This window comes from Gymnoscopelus braueri, assembly GCF_963280865.1.
Source record: "Gymnoscopelus braueri genome assembly, chromosome: 11".
NCBI lineage: Eukaryota > Metazoa > Chordata > Actinopteri > Myctophiformes > Myctophidae > Gymnoscopelus > Gymnoscopelus braueri.
Window position 1 is genome coordinate 30,944,994 of NC_137613.1, and position 22,322 is coordinate 30,967,315.

A 22,322-nucleotide genomic window follows, 5' to 3' on the forward strand; every position below is an offset into this window, starting at 1 on the left:
TGTAACTCAGAGAGAGCACACTATCAGAGTCTCTGAGTATAGATTGAGGTCCTACTGTAGATATACAAATCGTATCAAATGGGGGTCCGTGACCTAATGCATATCAAACTGGGGGCCCTTGAAATTAATCACTGATCTATACTCATTAGAACCGTTGAAAGAGGAACAAGAAGGATAGAGAAGAAAATAGCTTGGAGCACTTCACCAATTTTCAACCTTATCTTCATATAATTGGTCCTCACTAATGTTCATTATAAGATAGCACCATCTTTGTCTACTCACTCTGCGTCTCATTGGTGGGCTGAGGACAGTTCAGAACCTTGCCTACCAATGACATCATCTATGTGGATTCCAAGTTAACAGAAACGACGACCTCTCTCTTACTGGAAAGTTAGCATGCTGAAATAGAAGCAATTGTTCTTAAAATACAAAATAAATTACTTTGAAATGACCAAGTGCCTACCGATGATGTCACTGGTATACAGGTTTCGGACCTGTCCAAAGCCCTCCTCTGGGACACAAGAGTTAGTAGAGAGAAATGGATACAAAGTTACAGGTAAAGAGTAAGAAAAAGAAAAAGTACTGTTGTGTACAGCAAAAACAAGGCAGAAGAAAAAACAAGAAGCAATGGTAAACTGGAGGTAAAAACAAATAAAGTGTCCATTACAGTCACTGCTTCATAAGTGTCTCAACGTATCTCGTCAAAAATCAGCGCAATGCCAATCAAATGGTGCCTTATAATGATCTTATAATGAGCATTAGTGAGGACCAACTATACGAAAAAAAATGGGTGTAGTGGTCCTATAAAGGACATGTAAATGTTGAATGGTCTCACCTCAGCACCATGGGACAGACTCTTTTTCCTGAGGGCCGGAGACGGCTCGGCTGATCGTAGAGGGGTCGGACCCCCGTTCTTCAGGCGCTCCCCTACTGATGGAGACTTTGGCACAGTCCATGCAGGGGCACAATCTGCAATGGGACAACACTGCACCATCACAAACAGCACATGGGTTCCGATATACCAGTGGTTCTCAGTCAAGGACCCCCAAATTGAAACGTTTGAAAAGGTTTTGGTGCCAGGGATCCCCATAAGAGAAGATTTGTGTTGTTAAAAAAAAAGAATACGTAAAAAAAAAACTAAAAAATAGGGTTAAAGTGGTTAAACTGTTCCTCATTTTGCTGGGGACCCTCTGGAAACCCTTCAAGGCCTCGTGGGGGTCCCCAGACTGCCATTTTGAGAACCACTGAGACATACAATACTGAACAACAATAAAGCCTGTGTGTTGACTTAATGTACAATTACAGTAATTGCTCTTGTTCTTTGGTCAAGGAGAACGAGACGATCGCTGAGAGATGTTTCGGAAGAAGAACAAAGACAGAAAGGGCCTGGGGAGCAACGTTGTGTTCTAGTGGGGATTCATATGATGTGTTTTGTGATGGCAAAGATAGAAGATATTAAATTTCACAGATATGAGGCCAGGCTGAGACACCCTAGCCTGGTAAACCCTCCCTCCGGAAATCTCATTTCTATTTGATTCCTGGAGTGAGTCTGGCATGAACCGCCTCTCTGCAATATTGGCTGTGTATGCCAAACGGCCGCGCCTATCAGCGTCGTCGCTCATTGTTCTGTGATTGACAGCTTACGTTGGCCAATCAGGTGGCGAGTTCGAGTGAGCCCAAAACACGAACGGCAGCCATCTTTTTCTTGTGCGGCCAATTCTCCGCTATTTTTTTACTTCAAAAAGCTCTCCAACTTCTATTTTGAGGCACGGAATTTACTTATAAGATATCGTTTGGATAGAATTTAGTTGTTTAACTTCATATATGTGGTCAATTAATCATGACAAAGCCTATTTAAAAAAAAAAAATTAGAGAACCGGTAGGGGCGGGCAGTGACACCATTGTACCCGAAAAAGGCAACCCATTTTGGGTATGGCTGTCTCAAAAGTCCCGTCGCGTCACATTAAGACTGGTGAACTGCTGATTGGCTGAAGGGGAAAAATTATCATTGGCTGAAGGGGTTGTCAGTCAACGGTATTACTCCCGCCCAACTCCAGCACAGCCAATATTGCAGACAGGCGGATCAGGCCAGACTCACTCCTGAAATGAAATGGAATTGAGATTTCCGGAGGGAGGGTTTACCAGGCTAGAGACACCCTACTGTGATGTGAATAGACAAGACAACCGGAAATTGTGTGTGTGTGTGTGTGTGTGTGTGTGTGTGTGTGTGTGTGTGTGTGTGTGTGTGTGTGTGTGTGTGTGTGTGTGTGTGTGTGTGTGTGTGTGTGTGTGTGTGTGTGTACCGTAATCTACAGTACTTGTCCATTATTACCAGACAGAATGTCACACACACACACTTTGGCAAAAAGGTCAGGAAGGACATCATTCAACACAGAACCATTAACCACTTTAGCCCTATATACCTAATCTTCCGACACCACCTCATGCTTGGCGTTGTGAGCTTGTAGATCCATTTCTGCTAATTTTAAGAAGATTTGAAAGTTTTTTAAATGTTCACCTATAATGACAAAATAGGGATGCCATGTTGAAAGTTGTTAACTGCCTAGAAACTACAACCCCCTAGACCTGCTCTTAGTTGATCGGAGATCTCCCCCTACTGATATCTAAATTCAATGAATGGGCTAAATCTGTGTGGAAACAATTACAACATTTTAAAAATAATTGCATTGCGGAACCAACGCAAAGTCTTTAGGGTGGTCCTATTGGAATGTGATCTGATTTATTTTTCAAAGCAGTGGGTGTAGGTTTGTTAGTGGCCAGTCTCGCCCCTACATTAAATTTAGAGGTCACGAGACGTTTCGTTAGGCGGAGATCACCCGTCGTCTGACTATGAGACTAGGTTCATACTTCATACACAAAAGACTTTCTGATTCAAAACCATGTACTGCAATGTTTAGTAGTTCAAAGCAAACACTTAAGGCTTTATAGTGATGGTTTCAAGGTGCAAACATAGAGGACCATGCCATAGTCATGCTAAAAATCAGCTCATATCTTACACATAAAGCAGCTCATATCTTACACATTTATATGGTTATTAGTGTGTAGAGGCATCCATTGTAGGGCAGTACAGTATACTATTAATAAAGAGATACCCAAGACTATCATCTCAGCATCCTTTAAGGTCAAATGTATAAAAATCCAGGTTACACACATCTCTCTTTCCTTGACTACACTACCATGTATAAATAAAGCAAAGAACGGCCTAAAAAGAGATCTTTAATGAAAGTATGAATGGCCAGCAGCCACAGCCTATGATATTCCGTAGTGAAAAGCAATGCCAGTCCTGAGTTGGCTTGAAGAAGTGTCTGAGGCTAGTCTCTAAAACAGACCTCAGACCAGGCAGGCTGGTCAACTGACTGGAACTTTAAGCAGTGTCTGTTAGCTAACCATCTCCAGAAATACTGTGCTTCTGTAAAAGCACTGTAAATTATTCATGACTATTGATTTGATGATTGTTTATTTGAGAAGTTCTCCTTCAGGAATAAAGGGAGCCTTGGTGCATTCCAAAAAGTGGATAGATTTCATCTGAATAATGAGGATAATTTATTACAGAAAAATACATATTAATAATATATACTCTGCATCGTGAGTGATTTTAAAGGGCAACTTCGCCGAGTTTAAACCTGAATCTGACCTAAATCTAACACATAACATGACTTAACTCTGACCACTGTGTTCTGTGGGTCAAAAGTTTGCTCTCTAGGCCGTAGAAAGTAATTGCTAGCTTACGTAAAATGCAGTGTTTTGACACATTTTATGTAAGCTGGCTGCAATTTTTCAGTGGCATTGAGAGCAAGCTCTCAACATGCATTGGGAAGTGAAAATTTGCACATCCTCACAACAGAACTATAGGGATTCAGGTATAAAATCGGCCAAGGTACGCTTAAACCACTTAAACCCCATTTTACTTAGTGGACCAGGGTCCCCCAGGGCTCTATACTAGATCCTCTAGTATTTCCCTCTTAACCAAATCTCTTTGCCCCAGAATGGGGATGATAGGGTTCAAGTGGTTAAGGTAACTGGCACATTATTCTGAGATGTCACAACAATGCACCAGAAACAGGAAGACTCTTTGTAAGAAAGAGTTTCTGTGCCATTGGATGTGTACTGGGTACCGCAGGAGCATGCAGGCCAACAGAAAGGCAGTGAACTGACAACATGACATCATGCAGTGTGTGTTTCCAATGGCATTACCTTCCAGTTCTGGGCTGTGACATCAATGCTCCGTATTTTGTGCTGCCCAATTCTGACCGAACATCCACGTCCTGCCCAACTCCAATCTCTCTCTATCGCTCTCTCTATCGCTCTCTCTCTCTCTCTCACACACACACACACACACACACACGCACACACACACACACAAACACACGTGCCCACATATGGTGGCACACACCACATACTCTCATTACATTTGACATGCCATTGACTTCTCAGCTCCATAATGCACGACTCAAGGCACTGTATGGTTTTTCTCACATCAGACTGTTGGGAACAAGGTGTCAAAGACGGTGGCAATGCAAACCATCCATTCCTTTATGGATTTTCATCTCATTAAAGGAAAATGCTCCACATGTGGGGGGCCTTCAGCAAGCGGAGTTTTTGGAAGGCGAAGGAGGTGGAGGAAGAGGAGGAGCAGGAGGAGTGGGAGAAAGGGGTGTGGTGAGGTGGTGGGAGGAGATCCAAGAGCGAGCAGCCAATCTCCTCCGTGACAGCAGCTCAAAGTGAGCAATCCGACTCGTGACCGGTGGGCGTGGTGTTTTTATCGTGGGAGTTCACCAGGACGCACTCGGTAACCAGCCCAGCACATCTACGGCACAGCGTCTCCAACGCGCTCGCCCTCATCGCAGACTCAACCACGTCACCTCGGGTCGTCGGGTCGTTTTGCCTCAGTCCTGAGCCCGGAGGGACCACTGTGCCAGCCAAACCTGGTCCCACCTCATGCTTGGCTCACAACTGGAGAGTGAACTTTGCACCCCATGCAGTGGCAGCACAGTGGCACCGTGGTCTGTCCTGTGTGGGACCGACCAACCAACCAAAACAACCCCAGCCTCCCCATCATCAGCCACAACACATCCAGACGCGGCCCCTGCCAGTGTGCCACACACACACAACCCTCTGCTCAGTCAAACCGAGCACCCTAAAGCCCTGGTACTGGGGCGTCGGGGGGTACATGCCGTAGGCGAGGCGCAGCTGGACCCCCGCAAGACTTGTCAGCCAGGCAGCGGACGGACGGAGGTTTGTACTTGCAGCCCGGTGGTCCTACACCGCACCAGCCCCTGTCTGATGAACAGGTACAGGGCAGGCTGACTGTTGGCACAAAGGGAACAGAAGACCCACAAGGCGTGAGGACGGACAGGACAGGACAGGTGACCAGTGACACCACAGCACCCCGATCCCGAGTCAGAACCCACTCAGAGCCCAGCCCAGAAACCACTCCATTAAGAATTTGAGACAGAGTTGAATCAACCTGACTCCCCTCTGCTGGAAAACAGAACCATACAGAGGTTAGTTATTATCACAACAAAAGCCTAGTTCAGACCTAAGATTTGCGAGGAGATAAAACCGGTTTAACCCTGATATATACTTTGCCTTACAATGGTGTCACACGCAGAAAATCTTGCTGATCTACAAGTTTGTAGATGTGATATTTTCCGTGTGCGACACCGTCGTGCACTGTAGCATAAATTAAGCATTAAAACGGTGCGGTCTGAATTAACCCTTACAGACCATAAATCTATGAGAGCTAAAGTACAGGACCTCATCCAGACTTATGCTCTACTTTCCACTGGTCAGGCTCCCAAATATTAACAATAGAGGGGGCATAGAAACACATAGAAGAGCCCGCAGGCTGAAAAGGGTTTGCGTTGAAAGATCTTTATTGGCTCCATTTGGATCTGGCACAGAGAGGGTTAAACATGGCAGAGAGATCTGAGGGTTTTAGGCACCAATGTGGATTTCTTTGGCAAAGACTTATTAGGCCTAATCCGCAGAGAGAAGTTAGAAGTGCATAGTATTAGTTATTAACCACTTAACCACAAATGCACAATGACGCTTCGGTAGAGGTTTGGGTTGTGCAGACAGCTTGCCATGATGGAATTACAAATAGTAATGAGATATCTTCATCTCGCCAATATTTGGAATTACATCATGGCAAGGTAACTACACAACCAAAACCTCTATTAAAGTGTCATTATGATTTAACCACAAAAATGTTCTTAAAAAAAAAAGAAAAAAAGTGAATCTACAAGCTCACAACGCATCACAATGCGAGGCGTTGTGACCTTGTATGTCTGCGATTTTCCTTTATTAACATTTTCGTCTAGAATGCTACTGTATGCCCAAAATTGGGATGCCAGGGTTAGTGGTTAAGGTTCTCTCATTCACACATACAGCACACACATTAAAACCCAATTGTTTTTCTTACATGCACTTAGCACATTGTCCAAAATGCTTCTTCATAAACCTTGTAAACAATATTGACCATAAATACGCTTTCACACACTTGCATACAGTTGGCCCTGGTAAGAAATATTAGGATTCCAATGCAAAACTGATGACAAGACATTAAGTCACAACAATGAATGGAGAAAAAAACAAAACAGCATCAACAACACAATAGAGAAACCACACTAACAACTACAAACTATGGAAGAGAAAAGATAATGGGGAAAATAAATTCAACAAACAAACATACGGATGCAACATTCAACAACATTTACTACAAACATTCAAGTTCAGGGCCCCCATCAGGTAGGGACAAGGGCCACAGTCTAGCTCCGCCAGGTGGCCCTTGTCACCAGTGCCCAACTCTGGCGAAGGAGACGGGAGGGAAGACAGAGGAGGAGAAGAGGGAGACGAAGGGGTCGGGGGCTCCAGCAGCATGGTTGGAACGGGGCCCGGGACCTGGGACTCACCGGAGGGGAGTCCATGGTCGGTGTGGTTGGCCTGGGAGGACTGGGACTGAGGGATGCTCTGGGTGTGGGTCTGAGACTGCTGGAGGATGTTCAGGCACTCTCCCAAGCAGCTGAGGGTGGCAGCGGATGTGGCTTTGAGCAGCAGCAGGTCTTGGTCAAGGCAGGAGACGGGGCCTCTGGTGGGCAGGGAGTCGATTGACTGGACCAAGGATTTCTGCTGACCCTCAGCCTGGGCCATCACCTTTAATGGAGGACAGAGATGACAAGGAGTCAGGAGACAAAGATACCTTGGGACAGTCAACAGTCTGTTATTGATCATAATTATAGACAAGTCAATACTCTGATAGTCTTGTGTGGCCAGACAATCAGAGATCTCAGAGGCCTATTGATTGTCACGGCAGACTTCTGAACAGTGTTTGTGCCAAGGTTGGTGCGGATCTGAGCAACGGATGTTATTATACGTTTCTAACGTCCACCGTCCACCCATTAGGCAATTTTAATATAGTATAAATGCATTGCAGAACCAAGCCAAGACTTTAGGGCGGACCTGCATATTAGGAAGGCGATATGATTGTTTTTTTCAGTAGCGTTTTTCTCCTCGGTTCTAGCCCATATCGGATTTCGATTTCCACAGACATATCAATAGGCAGAGGTCTCTGATCATCTGGCTATGCAAGACTAATACTCTGATTCCACTAGGCTATCTTTTACATAGTATCCTTTAAGCCAGGGAACAGTGAGGGACACCGGACTGACAAAGACTCTTTGTTCCTCCTGGTACAGGCAGCTACTGTATAGAACTCATGGGTTCTGGTGCATGTCAAAGTAGCCTGGAAACCAGACAAATCTACCACACCTAAAAAAAAAATATCCCTGGGCAGATTGGTCTGGCACTCCTCGATTTGAATCTCATTTCGCTCACCCCAGAGTTGTGGGTGACCAATCAGAGCCCAGTATTCAAAGTGGGATTTTTTTTGCTGTGACGTTTGAATCTGTTTGTAACCACCCCTTAAATTAATCTTCCACACCGAAGTTCCAGACTAATCTACTACTAATCTACTACGCAGTGATATCAGTCTGGCCATGCCAGGCTAATTTCAAAGCGTCCTGACATTTAGTGTACGTACATGTTTAGCTTACATTAGCTGATTGTGGTTGTCTTGAAGGTTTGAAAGTCCAGAGTTTATAATCCAAAGCAACATTTTTAAAAGAAGGTCAAGACCTGAGTCTGTACATCCTTTTGAGGAGAGAGAGAGAGAGAGAGAGAGAGAGAGAGAGAGAGAGAGAGAGAGAGAGAGCCAGAGAGCGAGAGAGAGAAGACCAGCTGTGCTTCCAATCTTGTGGCCCTTCTGCCACATCCTCTGCAATCACAGGCAGAGCCAAAACCTTCCCGCCAACCAGCCTTGAACAAACACAGCTTCACGGGGTTGCGACCACTTGTCACGACAATGTCCGTCAGATTGCCCCGCTCCTCCCTACAGTACCTGCCTGCTCGCCTCTCATTGAAAAGGAATTACTAGGCGCTTCAATCACTCTCCGTGTGAAAAGACCTTTAGGTTGAACCAAGGTCCCCGATTTTCTTACATAAATGTACTAGTTTAAGAAGAGTTCTGGTGTTGTTGAGGGATTTGCATTTCCTCCTCACTCTCTGGTGTTTACATTCCACTTGGAAATACAAAAGGAGTGAAAATCAACAAACAAGGGTATTGGCGTTGTAATATAGAGCTATCAGAGGCAATAATTCAATGAATATTTGACCCCCTGTGAACCAAGGTAAGATCTGAGCGAGGGGCCTTGCTGGTTGTTCCCAGGTCCTGGCTGCTTGCCAAGGCTGATCGGTCCTTTGCCCTCAGGGATCCCAGACTCTGAAACGACCAGCCAGTTATGCCTGTTAAATCAGGCTTTGGCTTGTAAATTCAATAGTTTCCTAAATGGTCCATTGATGTTTCCACTTTATTTTGTTTTATGATTCCTTCTGTTGTTTTTATAGTTCTGCCTACACCATTATACTGCCTGGATATATTTGTCTATTACTGCCTGGATATATTTGTCTATTACATAATATTATATGATCACACATCATGATGCATTACATTAACACACACACACACACACACACACACACACACACACACACACACACACACACACACACACACACACACACACACACACACACACACACACACACACACACACACACACACACACACACACACACACACACACACACACACACACACACACACACACACACACACACACACACACACACACACACACGAGAAGCTGAGTTTGTCCAATCATTCAGTAATTGATTTGAGTGGGATGTTCAAGGGTCCCATGGTAAACAACTTTTCTTCAGCATTGTTATAGTACTCAGTGGCTGCACACTGCTCCAAATACACATGCTGGGTATTTGCAAATGTTTTGACAATTAAATAAATTAAACCACAAATAAATCTGTACCCTATGGGACTCGATGCCGTACCCCCTTATTTGTTCAACATAGCTTTTTAACACTTTTAATGCTGAGCGTTAAATGTCCCACTTGGCAGATGAAAGGCATTGTGATTGTAAACTACAACATAATTTGTCACTGCAGACAGACCATGCTGTACTCCAAAGACTCAATCGATGGTAAACGGTGCAATGTTGGGTGAAGGGGAGGATGGATCGTTTCACACAAACTCTACAATAATCCATCTCACCAACTACCCTAGTGAAGGACACTCCTATGACCCACTCATGAAGGACACGCATCTCACTGCGCTTCATACAGACAGACATGTATATAATCTAAAGGCACAGATGACACAGAGTATGACTAAACTATGCCTGGGGTAACATACAAATTAAAGCAAAATTATACTTGCTATGTAGTACTGATGCAATGTAGTCATTGACATTTTTATTAAAAAATATATATATTAAAAGAATATCACCAATATTTGAAGTTGCAAGGTAACTACAAAACCCAAACCTATACCAAAGTGTAATTTAGTTTCAAGGCTGCAACAATTAATTCCATAATCAATTACCCAAAAAGCTTTCTGTGTTTTTTATGTAACTTTGAACTTGTAACCTACAGTATTTGAACTAGGAAAGCATCAGCATAACAGTCCAAATCACAGCTGAACTGTCGCTAAGTGGTCTACCTGAGATGCTTTCTGCCAAGTGTCACAGTTAAAGTGGTGTTATGCAAACTGAAGCGCCTGTCTATTTCTGACCTGCGTGTGAGAATGCCTCATAGCTCATCTGTTTCATGACGACAGTAAAACGCCTCCCTTCCCTTGTAAACAATGTGAACAAGACACAAACGGATTCCGTGCTCTCAGTCAGGAGAGAGTAGTAACTAGAAAAAGAGCTCCTCGGAGCACAGGTCTCCGCCAGGTCAGGTAGGTTATTGTGTGGGCCAGCAATGTTCGGAATTCGCCAATCAGGGTGTAATAGGAAAAATCTGACAGATCCGTCTTGATCACATGACCATTGAGATAATGTGAGCAATATAAAAACCAGTGAGGAGCCCCACCAGGAGGACGTAGAGCCTTCGTCCTACTCCTCCCGCCCAACACTCCCCGCTGACAGGTGCTGCCCCAGCCCGTAGGAGTACGTACAATGACCGATATCACCCTCCCAGCCCGGCTTCCCTCCTCTGAACACGGGCCAATTGTATTTGTGTACACGCTCGACAAAGCCGGATGCGAACCCACAACCTCTGTGGTGGTGGGCAGTGACTTTTACCACTGCGCCACCCGAACGCCTCCTTATCCAGGGTTTTAAAAATCTGACAGCTCATGGATCAGTCCGTCCTCTTCCTAGCTCCACAACCACCTCTGTTCTATCTGTAGAGCTTTCTGGCTGAATGACATCACTTGTGTTGTAATGGGGTCCTCATGTGGACATCACCGTGACATCATAGTAGAGTAGATCTGCTGTGTTTACAGCTTCACCTTCAAAACATGAACCTCTCCGTGGTCATCAATTCTAAGACAATAACATTGACAACTAGAAAAAGTGCTCCTCGGAGCACAAGTGTCCGCCAGGTCAGGTAGGTTATTATGGCCTCCTGGTGGCGCTATAATAGGCCAATGTGAAAAGGGTGCCATTTCTTCTTAGGCCTTTCACAACAATCGGACACTGCATTCATGATTTGAGGCATTTTGTTCCAAAAATGTGGTTTGCTAAATTAGACCTGCTGGTGGCGCTATAACAGGCCAATCTCAAGGGGGGCATTTCTTCCTCGGCCTAGTGGGAATGTGCGTACAAAGGTTGACGGAAATTGCACACTGCGTTCATGATTTGAGGAATTTTGTTCAAAACTGACCAATCCTGTAAACTTTGGAAGCCAATGTTAGGCAAGTAGGATGGAATATGAAATATCGGACACATCCATCTTGATCACATGACTATAGAGATACAGTGTACTGATTTGCGTGTTTTTTGGACAGAATCTGAAGGAGTAAGAGCAAAACATTTGTTTTACAAAAGTCATCCTCCTGGTGGCGCTCTAAAAGGCAAATGTGAAAAATGCAGGGCAAAGGTTTTTCCTTGGGCTTTAGGGAGTGTGCTTGCAAAGTTTCACGAAGATCGGTGCAGTTATAGGTAAAAACGTGAATCGGCCTGTTATAGCGCCACCATGAGGCTGATGTTAAAGTTTTCAAGTGGCATTTCTTCCTGGGCCAAGAGGGAATCTACGTGGAAAATTTCACGGAAATCACATGCTGCGTTCATGATTTGAGGAATTTTGTTCAAAACGAACCAATCCTGCAAACTTTGGAAGCCAATCTTAGCCAATCAGGATGGAATATGGGAAATCGGACAGATCCGTGTTAATCACATGACTGTAGAGATACTGTGTACCGATTTGTGTGTTGTTCGGACAAAATCTGTAGGAGTAATATCGAAAATGTTTTGTAAAAGTCGGCCTCATGGTGGCGCTATGACAGGCTGATCTGAAAAATGTGGGGCAGAGGTTCTGCTGTGGCATCCATGGAGTGTGTGTGCGCAGTTTCACAGCGACTGGGCCAACGGTGGCGGAGATTAGCTGCTCGCAGACAGAAGGACGGACGGACACGGACGGACGGACAGGGGGAAAAACATACTCTTCCTGGCCTGGCGGAGACAACAATACAGTGCAACATCACAGTTGGTCAATGATTAGATTCACCGTTTCTCAGTCTGGTCCAGGGCCCACCAGACGTTCAAATGGACCCTTATGGGACTGTATAAATGGAAAAAGAAATTATATTTATAAACCATAAGACACTCAGTAATTTAACTTGTGTGTACAAATGGAACCAAATGGACACCATATGGGTCCATTTGTATATACTCTCAGAGTTACAGGGTCTATTTGTACGCCCTGGTGGTCCCCGGACCCGATGTTGAGAGCCAGTGGATCAGATCTTCAGATCAGAGCGATTTGTAGGAGGAATCTAACGCATTAAACCTCATTACTCTAAGTCTCTTCATTCCTGAGATATGGTTCATTGTGTCATTTTGACCTTCACCTTTATCCAAAATCTGTTATTTTACTAACAGACACACAAACACAACAATACATAAAAAATTGCACATACGTACATACATACAATGACAATACACACACACACACACACACACACACACACACACACACACACAATGACAACAACAAATACAAACAAAATGGTAATAAATATAATATATATAAATGACAATGACAATAACCAAACAACACACAAACAAAAACAATGACAACAATAACCAAACACAATGCCAACAATACAGGCAGACAACTGACAACAATTTCTTCATACTGGGACACAACACCACAACAAGATAACCATCAGATTTTCACAGGAATCCGTGAGGCTAAGGGCACTAAGCATGAAACGTCCACTCTTCTCTCATCAGTCAGGGGAAAACAGGCCCAGTGAGATGTCCAGAAATAGCCTGAGACCTCAGAGGTCTCATGCAGCCACGGCTGGGTATGACTCACTGAGAGACAAGTCATTTGACGGGTTCACATCAGATACAAAGGCAGCTGGATGGAAGAGACATGCAGTCTGACTCCATCACACTTCTGGATGGTTGGATTGTGGATGGATGGATAAATGGATGAAAGGATGGATAAATGGATGAAAGGATGGATAAATGGAACTGGGATTGGGCCCCGACTCACAAAACGATTACAGTACCACAGTACAGTACGTTAATTTAACCACATTAACCCAGGTGTCCCTATTTAGGCAAATGTTCTGTTTTTTTCCAAAATTTGTGCCACATTATGAGCTATTTTTGGCATTTCCCATAAGATAAAGTATAGAAAAAAGGTACTGTAGAGCTTAAGTGGTTAAACCTCTAAAATGTTTAGTTATACTAAACTATCATATCGTCTTTTTGTTTATTGAATCATCTTCATCTACACACAACCTAAAGGTCACACTTTATCTCATGTGTGTCTGTGGGGTAGGCTTGTGACGATTTAAACATTTCCAAACCGGTCTGATTTTCATGGTCAAACTGGACTGAACCAGTTATACCGACTTTGGTGACCCATCATTAGATTAAGCAATGATACTTCATTTCATATATACATTTTTTTTTTGGGGGGGGGGTTTGTTTCAGCTCACCTTATTTGTTGTATTCAAATCCATAATGTCGCCATATTGCCTTTCATTTTCTTTGACAAGCGAGTCATGGCAGTGACTCATTTCTATAGTGACTAGTTTCCACTGGTCACCATTTGTGGTGCTACTGCTGTCCGTGTTCATTCAGTCATTCATGTACCTCGGATTAACAGGCTACAGACACTGGATCAGATAAACCTTGACGATTAAAACAGCAGCTGCAGCGATCAGATGTTTGGATGTCATGATTTGTAAACAACAGGTTTTATTGTGTCTGTCAGTGAAATCTGATCTCCTTGTTACCCGGTCAGTCGGCTCAGAGTAATACCCTTCTATGGTCATTCTTTTTGCATAATCTTTTGCGTTTGTTGTACTACATGCATGTTGTACAACAAACGCACCTCAACTAAGCAGAGTCGCCTACAGTGCAGCCCTAATGTTGATGCCCAACTAAGCCCAGTGCATTTATAAACAAAAATAATAATGTTAATCATGTTGACCTATTGCTTATTATTAATGATATACAATATGGATTTAGCGTCATTGGCAAGTACTTGGTCCTTTCCTTTTTTCCTCATAATTCTCCAAATTCCTTTGCCGAAAATAGCCGATCTACATGCTCAGGAATGCTAGGGTTCATATTCATAACTACGAAATGCCGTTCACGATATAGAAACGATGTAATGACTGTTCCTTCAAAATGTGAAATGTCTGTCTGGCGCAAAAACAATATTTGACAAGATAAAAGTTCACTCACAATAAAGCTTTCATGTTAGCTCAGCTACATGCACCTTTGCTGGACGACAGACAAAGATCCAAGGTAAACCATGGAGTGAAGAGAACACTGCAACCTTCTGGGACATGACTGGATAGATATTACTCTTCTGTGATGTCAGCCAGATTCAGGACAAAAGACCAACAGACAGGGGACAAGTTCCTGCCCACAGAGGTACTGTACTTGTACAATTTGAGGTATTTTTACTTTCTTCAGTATGTACAATTTTGAGGTATTTTTACTTTCTTCAGTATTTACAATTTTCAATACTTTTACTTCTACCCCACTACATCTCAGAGGAAAATATTGTACCTTTACTTATTATTACAAAACACACTAACCACTTCAGCCGTATATATATTTCGGCCATTTGAAAATAGCAGATCTACAAGTTCACAATGCGTCGCATTATTTTCAAATGATTTATTATACATTTTTAACTTGTGAAATGGGACATTCTGCTCAATGAGTATTTTTACTTTTGGTTTTAAGTATATTTTGATGCCGATACTTTTGTACTTTTACTCAAATACATTTAGAATATGTGACTTCTACTTGTAATAGAGCATATCTACATTGCCGTATTGATGCTTTTACTTAAGTAAAACATGCGAGTACTTCTTCCATCACTGCCTGCCGACCACCGCGGAGACAAAAAAAAAAGGCATCCTGCTTAGCTCCAATGAACACAATACCTGACTTACCAGCCCTGAACGCAGCCAATTATAGGCTGTGTTCACGGGTGGTAAGTCGGGCAGGGAGAACGATGGTCAGGGCAACTGTTTAACAGGGAGAAGAACTAGACTGGATAGCGCGTTCACCCTCCTGGTGAAGCTCCCCACTGTCAGGTGAAAAGAAGCGGCTGGGGAAAATTGCCATTAGGACTAAACTGGGAGACAAAAAATACCAAGCGATGGGTAGCTGAGGACGAATGTCGATCTCATTGAAGGACTGTTCCACATGCGGCTGCCTGGTGAGGTTTTGCCAAAATGGTTTTGCCAAAATAAACTCTTCAAAGGCAACGAACGTCCCAAAGTATGAGGACTGTAATGTAATTCAACAACACAAGCTACATATATATCATAATCATCAATATCATCATGGCCAACATCATGGTAGTAACACTCCGTAATTTAATCAAGAGATGTGCAATACGAACATGCCTATTGCATCCATCCAGTCACTGCTCTGTCATAAATCCACCTAAATGCACACGCCGATGTCCGAGCATGCCGTTCCAGTAATTGTACGGCAGCACTTAACTCAGCCTCCAGGCAGAATCAAATACACTCTACTCTAACATCAGCTGGCCCCATTCCAGCATCAGCCAGCCATGTTTTATGGACTTTATGACTCATGAACGTGGTGTGGTAGCCAGGCACTAAACCAACCCACATCAGGTGGAAGAGGGGAAGGGTAGAGAGAGAGAAGTGCAAAGAGGAAAACAGAGCGCAGGCGATGTTGCGCGCGAATCGGGTCGCACAACAGAACACTCAGTCATTGGATCTGACAGAGGCAGAGTTAGAACCAACATAAAAGCAATGGAAAAATGAATCACACTTCAAAGAGGACCTTGTTTGCTCCACTTTGGGAGTCCATCTGTAGAGAAATTGCTTGAAAAAGAGGGAAGCAAATGAGTGTTTGTTTTACTTAATGACCACACCATCTGCGCAATATTTACACTAATTGTCCTGGGTTCGTTTCAGGAAAACAGGCTTTCTGCTCCTAAAAAAAATGAGAAATGTTTCTCCTCGCCCACTGCTCTCTGGTTTGTCCTCTCTCTGTCTGAGCCTCACTCATCAAGTTATTCTTAGCCTGACAAGGCACAGGCACGGCAGGGGGGTTCTGACCCGGAGGAAAGCAGCAAAACTTGAAGACGGACATCTTCAATGAGCAAGAAAGGCATGTTAAAAAAGGGCCTGGCATGAGATTAGGGATGAACAGTTAATCGAACTAATCGATTTAATCAATTATATCAAATAATCTATTTTAATATAACTATGTTGTTTTAAATACAATTTAGGCATTTAGCAGACGCTCTTAATCCAGAGCGATTTACAGTAAGCAAGGTTAAACACAAGGTAATAAATAAAATGCAGTAATCTAGGATCATACAGTATGTAAACAAAGAATCTATCATCAGTCTAAACAGCATAATATCAAATAAATTATAATCTGTACATTGAAACTATACAGACTATAGGATGCCAGGTCAACAAATGAGCCTGGAACCTGTCTAATAACATACTAAATTACATTTTAATCTTTGCATAAGGTCAATGCAAGGTCGTCAAGGCTAGGGCAAGTGCTACGGCAAGTGCTGAGGGCTAAGGTGGAGTCTGAAGAGGTGAGTCTTCAGATTATGGACACGATTCTCGATTATTGGATTAATCCAAAAAGTAATAGTGTGAATAATTGTGAGGATAATGTTCGAAAGTTGCAGCCCTACATGGATAACTTCATGCAATGTCATTGAATAACAAGCAGGAGAATAATTCTACACAAGAATCTAAGTCTAAATAAAAAAACATCTGCTGGGGAAGTATGACAATCAATGTGATGGCTTGTTTTGCTAACGTTTCTCAGTATACCGCTCTGCAGTGTCAGTGCTTAGGTTGATTCATGGTACCAACATCCCATTGTGAAGCTCTGATTACATGATAGGTTATTAGCTTAGCTGCAACCTATTCACCAGCGGCCTTATTGAAACACTGTTTGGTGGAGTACATACAAAGCTGCTTTGTCCCAAACACAGCCCCCTAAATAAGAGCTGTCGTTGTTGCAGTGCCGCCTGCATGAGAACAGCCAGTGTCAGGTAGAAATAGGAGAAAGGATTCCTTCTGACTGCTGACTGCTGTGCCCTTTAGCAACAGAGCAAGGTCAGTACTGAACCAACCAGTGTTTCTCTATGATGGAGAAACAGTTTTCATTTTGATCTGTAGAGCATATTAGAGACGGTTCCTGAGTAAAGGCCATGTCTGTTATCACTATTTATCTACTTACCCCAAAACCCAAAGCACTCTACTCCTCAAACTCTTTACTTCTCCAAAAATAACTGTTTGCAGAAAAACTGGCCTTGCAAAAATAAAAATAAATATCTGCATAAAACAACATTTCTCTAACATTACAATTGTATTTCTCTCTGCAGTGAGTACATACTGTATTACAATAGTTTTTTCTCTTTCTCTCCACAATAAGCTTGGTCATCACCTTTGAAAGTCTTTCCATCAGCTAAAAATGTATTCAAGTCTTCTTATCTACATAGTTCAGTAGTACATTACCTCATTGACAATATACCAAACAAGTCCATGACTAAACAGAATGTTTTTAATCATATGGAAGCTGTCCTGCCTTCAGTACGCCTGCCAGGCATACAATCAAGTCTTTAATCAGTCCATTTACCCAAAACCCTGCATCACATCTAATCTTTTTCAGTTAATCATTAGAAGTAAACTTCTGACAGGCAATTAGTTAAGGGGGGGCTGAGGGTAGCTCCACGTTAATGGAAGATAAGAAGGCATCAGTGAATGGCTGCATTGGTGTATGAACATGTAATAGATGAGGACTTTGTGCTAATCTGAACTGACAGGTTCAGTAAGTGAAGAGAATTAATGTCTGTCAGTCTGACTTGACGGACAAGTGGGAAATTCAGAAAGGAGGGGTTTAAAATGTCTCACGATTAAGGCAAAGAAACCATACACACAAACAGGCCTCACTCCATGCATTCCTCAGTCATAGTAATCCAATAGGTTCTGTGCATAACTGTAGTCCTGGTTTCCTGAGGGTGGCACACCTGTTTCCAGTTCAGTTCCCCATAGCTTCACTTGATTGGTGCGGCAGCAGTTTTCAACCGTAAACAGTCATATGCGTTTCCAGTTTAAATCTGCTGCCTCACCAATCAAGCAAAGCTATGGGGAAACTGAACCGGAACCAGAAATGCGGTTGCCACCTTCAGGAGACCGGGACTACAGTTATGCACAGAGTGTACAGTAAAGTGATTCAAATGTTGTGAGAGCAGAAGGAAAAGGAGAAGGTAGCCGTCGTGCCTCCTTCATCAATTAGAGTTCTTGGAGCCAAACAGGGTGCAGTTTATGTTCTTGGCAATCAGTAGTGCTGCATTTATATCAGTTTATCTCCAGTGGTGTAAGGTAACTAAGTACATTTACTCAAGTACTGTACTTAAGTACAATTTTGGGGTACCGGTATTTTTGGGCGGTGAAACCGCCCCTATAAGTGAGATTTGGAAAAATGTACAAATATCTTGGGCAGTGAAACCGGCCCTAAAAGTTTGTAGAATTATCCTGCGCTGTGATTGGCCAATCACAATCTATTCAGGACTGTGATTGGCCAGTGTCACATGACACATGTGCATAGCCCTATGTGATTGGCCAGTGTCACATGACACATGTGCATAGCCCTATATAAGCAACCATAACTTAAAAAAAACCAAATTATTGTTTTTTTTAAGTTATGGTTTTGTCCATCATAAAGTGTGTTTTACAAAAGATAAATGTATTTATCTTTTGTACATGATTGATCGACTCCATTCAGTATTGTGATTAGCTAGCAAGACACATGCTGACACTAAGTGGCTCTTTCAGATCAAAGCATATATATTGGTTGACTCCATTCAGTATTGTGGTTAGCTAGGAAGACACCGCCCACTTCACACAGGGTGTGATTTTTACTTTACTGGAGTATTTCCAATTTTCAATACTTTTACTTCTACTCCACTTCATCTCTGAGACAAATATTGTACTTTCACTCCACTACATTTATTTGAAAACATTTTACCAAACAGTTACCAGTTACTTTGTAGATTTTGATTATTATTACAAAACATTAATTAACCACTTCAGCCCTGTACATTGCGGTCATTGGAAAATAGACGATCTACAAGCTCACAATGCCTGGCATCGTGAGCTTGTAGATCTGCTATTTTCAAAATATTTGTATACATTTGAAAACTTGTGAAAAGGGACATTCTGCATAATGAGTACTTTCTACTTTTGGTACTTTAAGTAAAAGTAATTTTGAATTCCGGACTTTTACTTGTAACAGAGTATTACATTGCCGTATTGATACTTTTACCTAAAAAAAATTTGTACTTTTTCCACCACTGCTTATCTCACACGGTCAGGTATATCAGAGGATACACCCATAGGTTCAATAATATATCCTCTGCCAGATCTGATCTCTGTCACCTGCCATGTTATACTGTATAGATATACAGTATATACAGGAAAATGCTAACCAAGCTAAAGTTACTGACAGACATTGAACGTACTGCAGTGTACAGCAGGCCAGAAATATTTGCTGAACTCACTGCACCAGCAGCGACCCACCTGACACTAGGGCAAACACTGAGCACAAAGGCCATGGAAAATGCAATGCAGCTCCATGGCAAGAGTCTGGGAGTGAATTCCACTAGAATCTACAGTTTCCAACATTCAGGCATTAGTCTAGGGAATGTGGAGATTCTCACAGGTTCTACCTGGTTCCAGTTAAGCCACATTATCCCTGGCCATCACTATTTTGGGCATGTCAGTGGTTAAAATATTTTATTGATGATTACTCATCAAATACATTTGTATTGACATTCCCCCTCGTTTGTGCCCTTCTCTGTAACCTTTTAAATATTTCATATTTTCATATTTGATTCCGGCGGGCGGACCTCTGACGTCACACTCATGTCACTACGTCGTCATGCACGCTCATGTCACAGCCATAACCATATAAGGAGTTCCCAATGCAGCCACGTCCAAATATGGAGTGTGTCGTCTAACCTCAATGTGTCGTCATGGCATCAGGCGCAAACAAATCCGTCAGCTTCATATATGAGCACAAAAGGGGGCATGCCCATATATGGGCATATACTGATGACATAAGGGATCTCGATATATGGGCATAAAAGGGACAAGGACAGACAGATAAAGAGATCTCCATATATGGGCATATCAGTCGGATCAGTCAAAGGTTGTAAGATGACCTCAATAGCAACCGATAATGAGCAAAATGGAGGATGTTAAAATTTTAAAAAGAATAAATAATCTTACCTTTTTCAGTTGAAAATGGGCCTTTTTGTCGAGTGACAAAGTAGGATAGATGACAGTCGTGTTTTGACATGAAGTGAACACACTAAGTGACATCATCAGCCAACACCCACCTCTTTGACCTCCATGAGTCTTCCTGGGTACTGGTTCTTAGCCCGCCGGCCAGCGGCAGGAGACTTGTGGTGGGTGATGGTGACGATGTTGCTGGGCGTGGCCGGGTGGCCCAGGTGTCTCTGGGATCCGGGGGAGGACGATGGAGGAAGGTGAGGAAGGAGGGAGAAACTTCGGGTACGACCAGAGGAGGAAGAACCCTAGGTAAGAGAGATGGAGAATTAGAGTGAAAGAGGCACGAAGAACAGAACAGGTGAGTAGAGAGGGGGGGGATAACTGAGTCAAAGCCCAGTGGGTCATCCATCACAGAAACAGAAAACTCCAAACAAATAAAATGGGTCATTTATGAACCAAGTTCAATAAATAGCACCTTGAAAATGTCCAGATTGTCGACAATGCAGGCATACAGTACAAACAAAATGGAGCCATGTGTCTGAACCAGTGACTGAATGCTTTAGAAACTCAACTTAAAGAGCAACTTAAAGGCCATTCCTATCGGAGGACGTGAAAATCTGTCGCAGGCTGAAATAAATTAACTGTTTGTGATTGGATAGTGGGGTAAAGCAGTGACCATATATGGGCATATCGGCCACGTCACTGACCCAGACATAACCATAAATAAACCTGATACGCCCAAATACAGGCAGGACCACGGCCACGTTACTCTGTCTCAGACATAGCCATAAACAAACCCGATACATCCATATATAGGCAGGACCACGGCCACGTCGCTATGACTCAGACATAACCATAAACAAACCCAATACGCCCAAACATAGGCATGCATTTATGGGACCGACCGACTTCAAACTCAGCGAGCGCATCGGCAATGACAAGAGGGAGTGTGGCGCCCGCCAACGAGTCGTTCGGATTTGCGTTTGTCCAGAACCGCCGATCCGACCAATATGCCCGTAGCTGGGCAAGCCAATATACTGTACAAGGTATAGGGCATAAAAGGGATAAGGACTGGCAGATACAGATATCTCCATATATGGGCACAAACGGGACAGACAGACAGGTACAACGGGTACCCCCGACACAATGACTCAGACATATTGGTCGGATCGGCAGAGCGACGTACTAGGTGTCGGCCCGAACCTCTAGTATAGAACACTAAGACTTCCCAATGCATTCTACTATAGGCTACTGCATGTCTCAAGAGCTAACTCTCCACTGGAATATCTATGCAAGTCTACAAAGTTGCCATTTAAAACTTTTTTAAACAAGGTCTATTTTCTGCTTATGCCTGTAAGTTTAAGCCTCTTCATCTCGGAGCCTTGGTTGTCCACGATCATTGAAGTGTTTCCAGTACTTTTAATACATAAAGCCACTGTATTTATACAGTACGCTGGCTGCAGCATCAGACAGAATCTCAATTTCGTTTTCTATCCTCCCACTCTCTCTGTACACTCTAAAGCTGGGGGGAATTAAAATGTTATCATGCTATTTATAGGTCAAATATTGATATTCAATAATGTCTCCATTTTGTTCTGTCTTTATTTACTGGCCAGTGAATCATAACGCTTTAAAAGGGTAAGTGAAAGATAGAGAGGGTGAATTAGATGATAAGATAATTGGATAAGACTAATTAGATAAGAGAATAAGAATTATGTATCTCTTGTCTCGATATTGAATTGTACCATTCTTTAAAATACTTTTTTTTTAATTATCTAGCCCTATTATTATTATCTTAGGCAGTGTCCATTGTCACAGAGATCATTTCAGACACCAGTAGGTCTGGTCATGCCAGAGTAGAGAACACACAGACACACAGAAAACAAAAATCAAATCGATGAAACTATTTTCTCCCTCCCACAGAGAAACAGCCAGGTTA

General features: G+C 42.9%; 1 protein-coding gene across 2 annotated transcripts in view; it reads right to left on the reverse strand.

Moving 5' to 3' along the window:
• osbpl10a (oxysterol binding protein-like 10a) overlaps positions 1-22,322 on the reverse strand; it is a 90,274-nt gene that overhangs the window by 33,653 nt on the left and 34,299 nt on the right. For both annotated transcript variants that reach the window (XM_080441545.1, XM_080441544.1), the window contains exons 5-7: positions 20,491-20,688; positions 6,936-7,176; positions 836-969 (exon numbers count right to left, since the gene is read on the reverse strand). In XM_080441545.1, coding sequence (XP_080297671.1) covers positions 836-969; positions 6,936-7,176; positions 20,491-20,688 — 573 coding nt within the window. The remainder of the gene's footprint in view (positions 1-835; positions 970-6,935; positions 7,177-20,490; positions 20,689-22,322) is intronic.